General features: G+C 40.2%; 1 protein-coding gene across 2 annotated transcripts in view; it reads left to right on the plus strand.

Moving 5' to 3' along the window:
• The window catches only part of LOC117805803 (regulator of G-protein signaling 6), a 50,503-nt gene extending 40,555 nt beyond the window's left edge, over positions 1-9,948 (plus strand). Inside the window, exons 8-16 of one of the 2 annotated variants that reach the window (XM_034674359.1) lie at positions 200-281; positions 635-709; positions 2,332-2,433; positions 2,565-2,737; positions 2,888-3,013; positions 4,082-4,268; positions 5,007-5,096; positions 8,860-8,919; positions 9,186-9,948. In XM_034674359.1, coding sequence (XP_034530250.1) covers positions 200-281; positions 635-709; positions 2,332-2,433; positions 2,565-2,737; positions 2,888-3,013; positions 4,082-4,268; positions 5,007-5,096; positions 8,860-8,919; positions 9,186-9,236 — 946 coding nt within the window. In that variant the 3' untranslated portion in view covers positions 9,237-9,948. The remainder of the gene's footprint in view (positions 1-199; positions 282-634; positions 710-2,331; positions 2,434-2,564; positions 2,738-2,887; positions 3,014-4,081; positions 4,269-5,006; positions 5,097-8,859; positions 8,920-9,185) is intronic. The other variant, XM_034674358.1, reaches the window with a different exon arrangement.
• Positions 9,949-14,677: the final 4,729 nt, after the last annotated feature.

Consider the following 14,677-nt stretch of genomic DNA (forward strand, 5'->3'; position numbering starts at 1 on the left):
ACATTGTTCAGTGAGGTGAGCAGACAGGTTAAGACACACACACTTTGGCTTTTGCTCTCAAATCTGACGTGTTATAGTTATATGTGCGCTTGTAGGAGTGTGACTTAATTCTGTGACCTGTTTTTTTGGGGGGGGCATTGACCTGATATTCCAGGAATGTGTGCTATATTTATGAATGCTCTGTTTTGGTTGTTCACAGGATTGATAGGAAGAAGGACAAGGCAGAGAGGAAGATCCTGGACAGCCAAGAGAGGGCTTTCTGGGACGTCCATAGACCAGTGGTGAGTTAAGGATGAAATTATGAGAGAAGAACGTGAAAGAGAAGAAGGGTGAGCTGCTTCTACAGTGTTTGATATAAATAAACAAAACAGAATGAAAGTGAAGAAGGTCAGTTTTACAGACAGACAATTTGAGTGCATAACAGCACATTCAGCTCTACACACTGTTCAGCTTAGACCCCTGTTCAGTCAGAATCAGACTTGTCGCTCTACAGACTTTGCTCTTTGTGAGCGCGGTTGTGCTGAATAGAGAAACAGAACCGTGTTGTGTTAGTTAGACATAAACAACCCATGCTGGAGGAACACTTTTATCTGACCCAGAAACAACGCTCTGTGTCTCCTGCCACCTCCCACAGCCAGGCTGTGTCAACACCACGGAGATGGACATCCGCAAGTGCCGAAGAGAGAGGAACCCACACAGGGTGAAAAAGGTGAGCAGAGGAGACAAAGCTGGTGAGATACATGACATGTTAGCTACAGTAACTTTTACACTATTATCTCTGCTCTGGTTTTTAGCTAACTTCTCATCCTACAACAGTCCCACACAAAGCCAAAGCCAAACACAGAGGTCATAAATCCATCCCCCATTAATGCAGATTTTTATTCTGCAATAATAATATTTGAATAGAAAGTAAAGTAGAAGAAGAAGAAAATAGGAGTTCAGGGAAGCATGTATTGGATGGTAATCCTTACATTTGATTCAACCAGATACACTTTGTACTCTAAAAACATACCAAGCTATAAATCCCCATCGTTTTTCCAGGTCATGTCAATCAGTCCTGATTTCATCCTTTGAAATTTAGTGGCTTAGAGACATTTAAAGAGAGGGTGCCAAGTCCCATAAAATCAAAAGGCTTTATCCTTTAAGGCTGTTAAGAAAGCTTCAAAAAGGTTCATGCTTGTCACAGCGTTCACCCACTGATTTAGAGTTGGAGCTGTCCGTGATCCCTGAGGTCTCTGTTGGCAAATCGACAGGTGGATCATCGATGCCTTGTACCCCGGTGTAAAGGACACTTAAAAGTGTAATGTCTGAAGATGGTGAGACCCAAAATGTTGTTTTGAATGTGCATGAAAACAGATTGAAGGTGTTCCCATCAGCAGGCCTTACCTTTGATGGTATTAAAATAAACACCGATACCATAGATGCTTCATTCAAACACATTATATTCTATTTGTTTGTTACAATCTAATTCTAAAAGACATTCAAGGAGTTTGTTTGATCAATGTTGCCAGTTAAGATGGTTTCACTATCAATAGAAGATTATTTTTCAAAAAGTATTTTTCTAAAAATGAGTCTAGAAAAGAAGGTCACCTTATAACCAGGGTTGTCCTATATTCTGGCCAATACGGTATTATGCTTTGCATGTCCAACATGTGACTACTGCCTGTATAATTACAACTATTTATACCATGTGTAACATTTGTACTTACCTATACATTTTATGCTTCTTTTATTCATCCTTCTTGCTTATATAACTGTGTTGCTGCAACAACCCAATTCCCCTGGGGATCAATAAAGTATTCTCTTATCTCATATTTTTAGCAATTTTTATCACAAAATTACACAAAAATACGTTCATTTGTTGCAAAAGGTTTTTACATGTTATTTGTTTGAATAAAATAAAGAAAATTGTTGATATGTTATATTAAAAATTGCTGTACTTAAAATTATTTTAAAAAGTTTGTCAGCTAACAGAATAAATAAAGACATCATGAGAGAGAAGCTAGAAAAAAAAGACTATCACAATACATATTAAAATTACATGTAGCCGACAGTTTGGCACCTTGTGTGTAATGTGTAATATAAAATGTACGCTTAAATTTTACTTCACAGAAAAGTGACATAAAAATATCCTGGATTTATTTTTCTGAATTTTTTCTCCTTCTTCCATATGATATCAGATCATACTCATAAATTGTAAACCTTAAAAAATACAGAGGGCATCATGCCAAGATCCCACAGAACCTACCTGACACTTATCAAACGGCAATATTATTCTGTATCATTAAAACTAAACAAAGTTTACCACGCCTAACTTTCCATCTCTGCCAGTCGGTTTATGGGGTACCAGACGACGGACAGAGCCAGCCGAGCCCTGTTCACATCAGCTCCCAGCCCACCAGGAAGACCACCAAAGAGGACGTTCAGAAGGAGGTAAGTGACAGTCGACACAGAGGCCATTACTGAAATCAGCCTCAGCCATCCATCATGATGACAGACAGGGACATAGACTGATGAGCTGCTCTCTTATTTAGCTTCCTCATTACTCTCTCTCTCTCCGTCAGATTACCTTCCTGAACAGCCAGCTGGACAGACACTGTATGAAGGTTTCCAAAGTGGCAGACAGTCTGATGAGTTACACTGAGCAGTTCATGGAGTATGACCCCTTTGTGTCAGCCACAGAGCCTTCAAACCCCTGGATCAGTGATGACACGTCCTTCTGGGACCTGGAGGCAAGGTGAGGCTTGGGCTGATGGAGACCTCAGTGAAGGCACATATAGCTCTGTGTACAATATGAGGAAGACTGACTTGTGATTTGTGAATAATAAGATGATTTAATCTGGTGCTATTTATTTTATCATTTTATTGCATTTTGCACTGAGAGCAGTCGTGACCCAAGCCAACAGCGTGTGAAGAAATGGGGCTTCTCTCTGGAGGAGGCGCTAAAAGATCCAGCAGGACGAGACCAGTTCCTGAAGTTCCTGGAGTCAGAGTTCAGCTCAGAGAATCTGCGGTGAGGCTCTCTAAATACCTTTCCTACAGCTTTTATTGTCAATATTATTAGATGCCACTGGATTGAGCGCATATGTCTTTTTCTTTCTTTTTTTTTTGCTCTGCAATGTTTTTTGTTTTCAGTTTTTCTTCATTCTAAAGACTGACTCCGAGGCAAAGATATTTACTCTCAAAACCTGAAACAAAAGACTAACACAACAACGTTAACATTGCTCTGCCCATGCTAAATTTTTACAGGTTCAACTGTTTACTATCTAGTTCTCAATTCTCATGAAAATATGCAAAAAATGTTCTTTTTTAAATAATCTGCAGACCCAAGAGGTCAAAAGTGTTGTTACCGCAATCATTTTCAGGCTCTTTAATATAGCTGGGCTATGTTAGCATTGATCTGTTGTCTCTTTACAATAGGAGAAAGTCCTGATTAGATTTTCTGGCATCACTCTGCCTGAACAGGTTTTTGTGATACTGCCAATTCCAAGGAAACACTCGGCCACATTTCACCCAGTAATGATGTACTTTTACTCCACAGTTATCCAGCAAGTGTAGTTACTATGATTTTACAAATAGTCAAACAATTTCACGAATTTCAAGGAGATATTTCATTTAAAAAAGTTGACCTATGGGATGTCAGTTTGGCTCAGCAGTGAAAAGTGTGGAAAAGCATGTTCCTTGTACAGAGGCAGCCACCCTCTCAAAGCAGCTGTATAATCTCTGTTTTAATCTACACCCTCTCTCGCTCACATGATTCCTACCCTCTACTGCTCTGTCTCTTCATGAAGGCATGAAAAGCAGCAAAATAATCTTAAAAAATAGACTTGGTGCCAGAGTTTTAAAATGCTGCTTTTATTCTTTTAAGATGCAGCACCAAAATCCATCCGTAATATATGTAAGGGATAATGTAGAGTGAGCAGGTTGTTATGCGAATGAGAATCCCAATAGGGTGAGTAAGACCCCGACATGAAGCCGAGTGGTGGTTTTGAAATGAAGTGGACAGCTGGCTTAGCATTTTTTTCTACATTTCTGTGTATTTCAGGCGAGTTGTTACTAATTAAAGTCAGTGCTGTTGTAGGTTCTGGTTAGCGGTGCAGGATCTGAAGCGGCGGCCGCTCCAGGAAGTGTCTACCCGGGCTGAGGAGATCTGGCAGGAGTTCCTGGCCGAGGGAGCACCGAGCTCCATCAACCTGGACTCTCACAGCTACGAGCGGACCAGCCAGAACATCAAAGACCCCGGACGCTACAGCTACGAGGACGCTCAGGTGGACTGTGGTGTTTGTTTCTCATGGCTGAAATCACATCACACATACATGTTCACAGATGCATGAAAACACGCTTTTACAGTTTAAAAAAACATTAGAAACACACTGTGCTGGGACACCTGCGTCTTTATACAGAAATATAACCATTACTTCTCCAGCGCTGCACAGAGAGCTGAATAATGGAACAAAAAGGTGCTGAAGCTGTAGAACTGAAAAGCTGCTTTCACTGAGTTTAGATGAGTTTCTCCTCCTCCTCCTCCACGTTCCTGTTTACACACAAACACACACAACAGCCCTTTATTTCCTCTCCCATCCACTTGCCCACAGAAACACTGAACCCCTCCACCCCACTCATGTTACTAAAGTGATTGAATGAGAGGCCACAGCGGAGCAGGAAAGGAGAGGAGAGAGGAAGAATGACGGAGTGTGTTTGTGCCAAGGCCTAATGAGGCGAGTAATGCCATGAATAGGTTGTTCACTCGGTTCACCATGGATTCCTCTGCTTCAGAGTGGGTCGGTGATGTGTGACGTGGAACGCCTCTCACTGGAAGGACATTACTCAGCTCTGTCTCACATATCAGCACACACAGTTTGCATCCCCGCCTCTGAATCACAAATACTTACAGTACATTGCATTACATATTTTAGATCTCATTTAATCCTCTACTAATGGTTTCCCTCTTCATGACCTTTTCTCCAAGCCCAACACACACTCATGAGCTTTTCTTTCTGTTGCAGGAGCACATATTCAAGCTAATGAAAAGTGACAGCTATGCACGCTTTTTGCGATCCAACATCTACCAAGACCTCCTGTTAGCCAGAAAGAAGGTGAGCTGCACTCACTGACCCCTATGTCACCTCTCTCTTTTGTTGATACATCACCCTCCTTGGTTTGGTTTTGGTTTTTAATAACTGAACACACATTCCAGGTCCATATCTGTTGTATGTTGGTAGTTGGAATATGCTTTCAGGGCACTGTGTTGGCCGCTGAAGTGCAATATTACAACCTCCAGTGGTGGAATGCAGTCAGGCATAAGTACTTTAACGATGTATTTCAACCTTGTAGTAGATTATTCTCCTACTCAATTTTGCAGACAAATACAGCAATTATAATTCAATGTGCATCACTGACTGTATATAAAGATAGACATTTCTATCACCTCCCTTGTACAAAAGTGATGCCAAAAAACCCCCAATACAGGCACTGACAATGAGTCTGAGGAGTAGGAATTTGCTCACGTAGTCACACTGTTGACAGCCCGCCTCTTTTTTGTTTTTTTGTTTATTTGATAGACAGCTGAAGAGAGACAGGAAATGCAGGGAGTAAAGAGTGGGGTAAGACATGCAGCAGGTGGTGGGGGCCGGGAGCCGAGCCGGCGACCTCTGCGACGAGGCCTGTAGCCTCTGTATGTGGGGCACTTAGACTGCTAGGCCACCAGCGCCCCTCAGCCCACCTCTTTTGTTAACCAAACACACATCTAACTTACCAATAAAGAGCACAAATCCCCTTGGTCAGTACAGGCTTCAGCAGAACAGATCTTTGTGTTTGTTTAAAACACACACTCACGGTTACAGAACGGTCAGTGGCACTTATGTTAGTGTCTGATATCAGGCATCTCGCTGTTCCTTCCTTACTCTGTTAATCTGGTGCACACAGTGCTGCAGGAGCTGCATTTGTTAACAGAGCTGTCAATCATGGCTTATTCCCATTTTTTTGGCACCAAATAACTCTGTGAAATAGGACACAGTCTTTTATCTGGAGTAGGGATGTACATTTTAAGTATTTTCCGTGGTCGATTTTTGGAAATGTTAACGATCAATTATCGATTAATTGATAAAAAAAAAACATTATTATTCTTACGTCAAAAACAATGCCAAATAGGTTGTTTTCCCCCTAGATTGTATTTTCTACAGCAACAAAATGCATCTAACTGACGGGATTGAATACGGGCACACGTTTGATACGCAGATTATCAACGATCAGGCTCATTAAATTATTCTCCGCGGACATAATCTTATAAAGTGAAGGCTGAGACTACTAACAGAAAATTAATTCAGACTCACAGAGTCTAGTTTTCTGTCTACTCATTCTTATTGAGAAAAATAAACATGTGTATTCGGTCAGGTGTCAGCCAGGAGCGCAACCGGGTCATAATCAGTCCCGCTGGAGAAAAGCCCAGACGGCTCTGATGTTGCTGATTTGCAAACATAGCGTACCAGAATTTCCCACCTGTCTGTTGCCTTCGTATCCATAGGTGGGAAATGTCCTGTTTATAGTTGTGAACCTTTGTGTCCGTGTTGTTGTTGGCAGCAGTTTTGTATTGATCCTCTTTTAAAAAGCGCACGTGGAGACCTGACGCACAGCCGCAGCCGCCAGCTGAGCGTCTCCGCTGTGCGCAACACCTTTACCAATTGAATCACATTGCAACATGCTTTAAACTTAAAACACCTCCCTGATAGATGAGTGTAATATGAGACCACATGATGTTTGTTCCACGTGACGGAAAATTGATAACAAAAATGTGTGTTTCGAGTAATTTCTTAACAATCAATGAATCGATAATCGATTAATTGTGGTCATCCCTAATCTGGAGTCTATTAAAGGGGGACAAGGTTAAAAACTGTCCTCTTGCATTTGCCATTTTTTTCGCCATGTGAAGTTTGCAATCCTGGAAGCTACAGGTAGGCTATGATAGTTGAGCTCAGCTAACTTTGACGGTTTGGAAGTATGGGCTCACTACCCATGACCAATTTGCCTGCAGTCATGCCAGCTCATTCTTTTCAATCAAACCAGCTCTCCACAAAGGTAACAATTACTTTATCGTATGCCTCCGTTGCTCCGTACCCTGCCGATTTAAAAACCAGACATGATCACCACATACTTGTGTGTCGATGTGTCCGTGTCGCGCAGCAATTCTCCGCCGATACGCTTGAGGGCAGTGTGTTCTCTCTGATAGCCGGTCGCCTGCTACGATCTCTGTTTACTTTTCCACAGAGATTCAGAGCGTGTTATAGTAATCTACAGCTGATACATGTTGCTGTTTATCATACAGACATGATTACAGGGAATAATAGAGAGGAGGAGATGAAATACACGGCTGATGTGCGGCCGATTGTCCGGGATCCCGGAAGTGCACGTCAGCTACGTGCGTAGGCCTCTGTGTAGGTATGGGAGCTACGCGGACCTCTGGTGTAGGCTACGCCGTCAATTCAACACAGAAGTATAAATCACATTCTTTTGATTTTGCGAACAGAAACTAACGGTTTTACCTCACCTTACGGTCTCTGGTATCAACAAGCAGAAGCAAAATATGCCATAACTCTTTTGGGCATGTTTGTTAAAGTTAATAACCCTTGTCAAGGGGTTGTTATGGGTTTTTTACCAATCAGAATCAAGCATCTTAATCAGCTGACAGAGCAGTAAGAGAGCCCGGTAAGAATTAAAAATCAACACTTTGGCATAACTCATCATGATAAGAACTTTAATAACAGATACCATGTTTGAGAAAAATGTATTCGCTGTGTATTTTGATATTGAGGTTTGACCAAAGTCCCATCTGTTAACATAGAAGAGGCAGGGTTTCTGACCTATGCTGCATCTAGTCAGTAGGGGGAGCTCTAAATCTTTTGGCTTCACTTTTGAAGAACCCTAATGTCATTCGTCTTTTAATGCACTCCATATGTATGAATGTATGTATGTATGTAAAACTAGCCCCCATCCTATGCTTACATACATATCATACATTCATGTCTTAATGACTGTAATCCTTTGATAGAGTGTGCATTATTCTAAAATGGACATTCTGTAGTAGAGGCAGATCTTTTGTATAAATTAATGTCATATGTTGCTAGTTAGTAATGTTTTTAGGATATACAGGGAGAACACAAGGTATTGCAGTGTTTTTGAGATGCCCTTTGAGGTTATCGGATTACAAGTTTGCACTACAAAGGGGGTTATTTTAATGTCATTCAATGTCAATGGCAGCATTCATTAACTGTTCAAAAGGTCTGCTAATAGGTAATATGATTCTTTGATGAGAAAGCTGACAGAGCAGTCAAAAAGGCAAACCCACTGAGCCCAAGATGCAGGTGCAAGGAAACTACTAAATAATGTAAAATGTCAAAGGAACTGTTTTAAAAAACATGACATCATATGCCAACACAGACGAACTGCTGAGTCAAAGAGGAACAACAGCCATTTAGAAAAGAGGTACATGCACTTCATACTGTAGACAGAGAGGAAAAGTGTGTTTTTCATTGTTAGTTTTTGTTCTTACCTGATTTTTTTTAGTCTTACACATCCAAATATGTAGCTGTTTTTGTGTAATCTGGAGCATTTAAGCAAATCACAGCTGCCTGTGTTCATGCTAGCCTCTCTGCCCTCTCCTGTTCAAACACTGCTCCTCCTGCTGGCCTGTCACTGACCCCGCTCCATTTTCTAAAAATGCAACTCCCACATTGTCCGCGGCCTTCTTTTTGCAATGCTTGGCCTTCCCTTTTTGTCCCCCTACTTACCACATCACCCCCGTTCCCCTCGCTACACCCGTACCTGACCCAAACACTCACCCTGCTTCCCCCCCTCCCAAAACAGCAGCCAGCAGACACTGAGCAGGGCCGCCGCACCTCCTTGGAGAAGTTCACCCGCAGTGTGGTAAGTCATTTGGAGCTGGGGCTGTTCATATCACAAACCACACTGGCTGGCTCACTATCAGTGGCTTTTTAACCATTTTACACTCTATTGTGGCTCTTTGTATCTGTAATAGGATGTGTTTGTGAATAACACGCTAGTTACATAAACGTTTACTCTAATATTTAGAATTTTAGGTAAAACAGCACCCTGTCTTTTTGAAACTTTGTGTGATTTATGTAGCTAATTCAGTGTCTGAGTCTAGTAATGTGTTTCATTTGATCTTCTAGGGCAAGTCACTGACGGGGAAGCGCCTGACAGGCCTGATGCAGTCATCCTGACACCTCCTGTGCTGCAGGGCCACAGACGGACCCTGTAGGGGGGTCGACAGCCGCACAGGGGCCCAGACAGCGACGCTGGGCTGGATGGGGCTGCTGTGGAGGCTAACAGACTCTGCTTAGAGGACTGCTGTCTGGATGGAAGTATCGGTAAAGCACTGGGCTTGATGGGGACTAAAACAGAACCACAAAGGAAAAAAGACAATGATGACAAAGGGAAGCCTCAGACATCACACCACATGGCATGCAGCATACAGTATAAGCACATTCAGACCATGTCTGCCCTCTTTCTGTCACTTAGTCTGCAAAGTGTCGACTAAGCTGATCTGTTTGTGTTGTTTTTATTTTGTTTTCTGTCCATGTGTTTTAAAAATTAAAAGCACATATCTGGTATTATAACAATATTCTTTGATACATTTGTCGCAACATTTGTAATGAATTCACTATTAGTGAAGTAGTCGTAAAATAGCTGGGGCCGATCCTGACTGAAGTATACTCTGACAAAAGGTCATAGACGCACATCATTACTGATACAAAGATACAAAACTCTGCATACGACTGTGTAACCACAAGGCAGCCAGCAATAAGTGAAACGTCTGTTGATTTTTTTTCTGTTTTTAGAAATTATCCAAACTCTTTTATATCTTTGAAATTTCTCGTATCTGTTCCTTATAAAGCACATGCCATCTGAAAATAAAGTTTTGGCAGAAATCAAGAATACAAAGTATGTTTTTACCCATAAGCTTTATTGAAAGAAAAGTTTGTGGAGGTATAATGTTCATGCTTCATTACATTCCAAAATCTGGCATAAGGGCTTAATGTAGCATTCACACTGCTCCGCTGCATGTGTCAGCAAAAAGCTGTCTTTGTTAAGGATTAACGTTTTGTTTCTACAGCAGTGCTTTGTAATGTCACTTATGTGCAAAGCGGAATTTAATCCAGTTTGAAAAGTAGTTCAATGCTTTCACAACTTCCAGGCCTCCAGTTCCAAAATGTTCAGGCAGCACAGTCTAATTAACAGATTTGAAAAAGTCTGTGGGAATAACTGAGAAGCTTCAACTCAAACACAGTCCACATGGTTCTGTGAATAGCTGTGATTTGAGGTTTTACTTTAGTCACACTAGAGAGAGCATTTACATGTTTCTTAGGCTCCTACTATACCAGAGTAGGTTCAATGTTTCCAGCACCACAGGTCCATCTAGTGGTGGTTAAACCACAGGACCAGCAACAGAGTGTTCCAGGTCTGTATGAAGCTGTGGCCTCATTATGATGTCAAAACTAGTTTTTCCCAAGTGTGGAGATTTCACAAAGCTTGCAGCCTAATAATCATTAGTGTTTGGCTGCTTTTCTTTTAACAGCATGACTTTTTCTTTTTATCTAAACAACAGTACCTGTCCACTTTTGTTTGGCAAAATGTATGCTGTGACTCTCCACCGTATACTCATTGTGTGTTGTAATGACTGTGAGGAAACTGGTGCATGCTATTGGACCCTGAGTGTGAATAAGGGGTAGCTATAGGTCAAACTCCAAAGACAAACATCTGAACTGGAGCAGCTCTCTTCTGTGATTGGACATCAAAGCACTGAAATACAACTGGAATCACTAACTGACCCGTTATGGACGCCGCACACTGACCCTTAAGTCCTCTGTGCTCTGCTCTTGCTTCACACTTCTTCTACAGACAGAACGTGCTTGGACTAAGGGAATTGTAGTTTCACAGCTCCACCATGAGGCCAGTGACTGCTACAGTCACACTGCTGAATGAGTGAATCATCGCTTATTTTCCATTAGAGTCATTTCAATGCACTGTACATGTCATAAGCATCATTGTTATCATAAACCAGTAACCTCTTGAGTGTAAAGTAGAGAGAGATGCTAAGCTCGAGTCGATGTACCAAATGTTACTCTCAGCACAAACACTATGACACTATGTACAGGGTGCGTTGTAGATGTAAATTGGCTAAATGTCATTATCCAAAAGCACACTTTATTATTATTATTATTATTATTATTATGATATGGGCACATTACTATGCATGTAAACATATTCAGGGCATTTTGTGCTTTTAGTTTCTCAATCAGCAAGATGACTACTGGCACACCAAAACACTCAAGCACCTGCTATCTATTCATGGGTACCAAATAATAAAAACTCTGGACCTGTCTGCTCTGGGCTCCTCTCTTGTTGTTTCTCCTTCATTTATTGTGCCTGAAATCTGATAATCTGAATCAGATTTTTCAACTCCATCACATGACAAAGCTGCAGGCAAAATTTTGCAGTTAAAATGAACAATATAAAAACACTTCACAAAGACCTCTTCTGAATACTTTCTCTGCACAGGCGATATAGTAAACCCAGTCCTCATGAATAGCAGTGTTTCTATGCATGAAATCCTACAGAGGTGTACAGATGGTGAATGCTAATGGAATGCTGGCATGTTGCTAATTAGTATTCTACTTTCAAGATAGTGTCTCCCATGTTCAACATCTATATTTAGCATTCTAGCAAGCCAACTAGTAATAACAGGAAATAACACATGAGGCTGATAGTATTGTCAATAATTTAACATTATGGCTGTTAACTTAAGTTTTCAACATTATTTATGGCAGCAGATAAAAGGTGATCTCTTAACCTTTCAAAATTCCTAAATGCCAGTACCCAATTTCATGACTACCCACTAAGTGTTTGTTGATACATTTTACAGAAGCCATAAGCCTAAGAGGAGAAGCGGGACCTATGTACACCAGTAATGTCTATGAAGCTTTAATTAGATTTTGAATTTAATTAAAAATACAATCATTTAGATTCTGGACTGGGTGGTGGACTAAATGGCTAATGGGTTTGACCTCTCAGGATTGAAACTGTGTTTAAAAGAGGCACTAAGTAATAAGGGAGTCTCAGCACTTAGAAAGAAGCTGTATAAAAACTGGGAGCTATACAGTTGGCACGTATTTGACTAATGTTTTTATTTTAAATATGAAAATTTGTCCTTATTGATAACAGTTTGACTGTTAGTGCAATATATCTTCAGAGAAACTTTGATATCACTTGTTGGATGAATCAGTTTACACCTGTTAAGCTGTAAAGATACAGTGTGTGGTATTTAAAGGTACAGTGTGTAGTATTTAAAGACACATTATGTGGAATTTAAAGATAAAGTGTGTAGGATTTAAAGGTACAGTGTGTGATATTGAAAGGTATAGTTTGTAGTTCATAAAGAAGCGCAGTGAGTCGTATTTAAAGGCACATTATGTGGAATTTAAAGGTACAGTGTGCGGCATTTAAAGGTGCAATGTGTAGCATTTAAAGGCACAGTGTGTGGTAATTAAAGGTACATTGTGTAGTATTTAAAGGCACATTATGTGGAATTTAAAGGTACAGTGTGCGGCATTTAAAGGTGCAATGTGTAGCATTTAAAGGCACAATGTGTGGTAATTAAAGGTACATTGTGTAGTATTTAAAGGCACATTATGTGGAATTTAAAGGCGAAATGTGTGGCATTTAAAGGTACAGTGTGTTGTATTTAAACGTACAGTGTGTACTATTTAAAGGCACATTATGTGGAATTTAAAGGCACAGTGTGGGCTAATTAAAGGTACAGTGTGTAGTATTTACAGGTGCAATGTGTAGTATTTAAAGATACAGTGATACACTCATGTTTTTCATAGGCACACACAATTTATCATAAAATAAAATATAATCTCTGTATCATTATACCCTAATTGTGTGGCTAATACAACAACACAGTCTATTGTGTTTTTCTTAAACATACTGTACCATGAACCACAGTATAATGATACAGCTCCTATACTGCAGTACAGAGATTAAATTATGTAGTGATCCATGTGATACCGATCTTTAGGTTGATAAATCTGTATCAATCACTTTTCTCCTATGTGTATAGATCTTTTCTGACACTTGAGGCCACTGACAAAGCAGTTACTGACTAGATCCTCACTGCTCAACCTGCTCTAAATATTGTATTTTACAATTACATGTAACTTATGGTATCACTTTATATTTACTGGGCAGATAAAAAAGTTGCCAATCCAACCAGTTTTAAACCATATCCAGTACATACAGCCAGTGGTGTACTCAGGGATGGGTTGGGGGAAGGGGCTAGCTTTAGTTGTGGGTGGTAATAATGTGAGCAGGTGGTTGCGAATTTGAATCCTGACAGGGTGAGCACGACATGAAGCCGGGGTCTTCTCTCTCCATGTTGCGATTCTATTTTGCAACCACCTGCTCACATTATCCCACTTATTATCCACCTACCAACTAAATCTATTAACAACTTGACACAAAATATTTATTTTAAGATATTATTGATTTAAACTGATTAATGTATACAGCTTAAAAGATAAGTTCCTTAGTTCACTGGCATGAATGCTCCATGGCAAGTGATTCAAATCAGACTACCAGTGGGACGAATTAACATTACACTGAGTATTATAATTTATAGCCAAGTCACAAACATTAGCCTGCTTATCTGCTATAAATCACATTATACTGAACATTTCCAGGTGATCAGCCTGTCTGTGAAATATTTTTTTTTATGTCCTCATTTCTCTCTCCTCTTGCTAGGGCTTTGCAGCTGACACACATTTAAAAATAAATGAAGGGAAGTCAAAAATGTTAACATAGCTGCTTTTATCACAGCCCTATATGGTTTAAGTTACTTCGCAGGGATCAGCAGCTTAGAGGCACTCACGAGCTCATCTGCAGTTACCTGGACTGCAGGACAGGATACAATATTTTAAGATCCTACATGTTCAACCCATCAAATTAAATTATCTGTAACATTTTTGCCACAATGCTTACCAATTTGATGCAGACAGAAACTAATCTAAACTCCTTTTTTGTTAACTGATACAATATGTGCAATCTGGTTGTCCCTGGAGGAATTTAACGGTTTGATACTTAAAAGTTAAGGACGATAAAGGATGGTTTACATGCTCAGATGTGTCCCAGTTAGCCCCTCCTAACCTCTGATTACTAGACAGTCAAGAAAGAGTGAGTACACACTGATGTCTGTGTTCATTGCCCTACTTGTCAGCTTTGTAGGGGTTTGGGTTAATGTTTTATCATTTGTATAAAAGGAGGTGTGTCAGTTTTACTTTGTTTTGAAGGGCCAGTCTGAACCGAAACTACCAGGACTGATTTGTCCTAGTACATGGACCAATGTAATAGACTGAGGAATAGAAGTATTAGACAAAACATTATGTGACAGAATTTAATGTTGGTATTTGCTAAGCTCTATGTCATTTAGTGAACTAAGAGCCTCACACATAACTTCATGATGAAGTTGTTTCAACTTTTATCTCTGTATTCCAAGAAATACATCATGCAATCTGATGATCTAGTTTACTGCACTTATGTAATGTTATACTGCCACTCTATTATCAAGTTATTAAACTCATTCATTAGGCTTCATGTGAAACAA

Source organism: Notolabrus celidotus, chromosome 22, assembly GCF_009762535.1.
Source record: "Notolabrus celidotus isolate fNotCel1 chromosome 22, fNotCel1.pri, whole genome shotgun sequence".
NCBI lineage: Eukaryota > Metazoa > Chordata > Actinopteri > Labriformes > Labridae > Notolabrus > Notolabrus celidotus.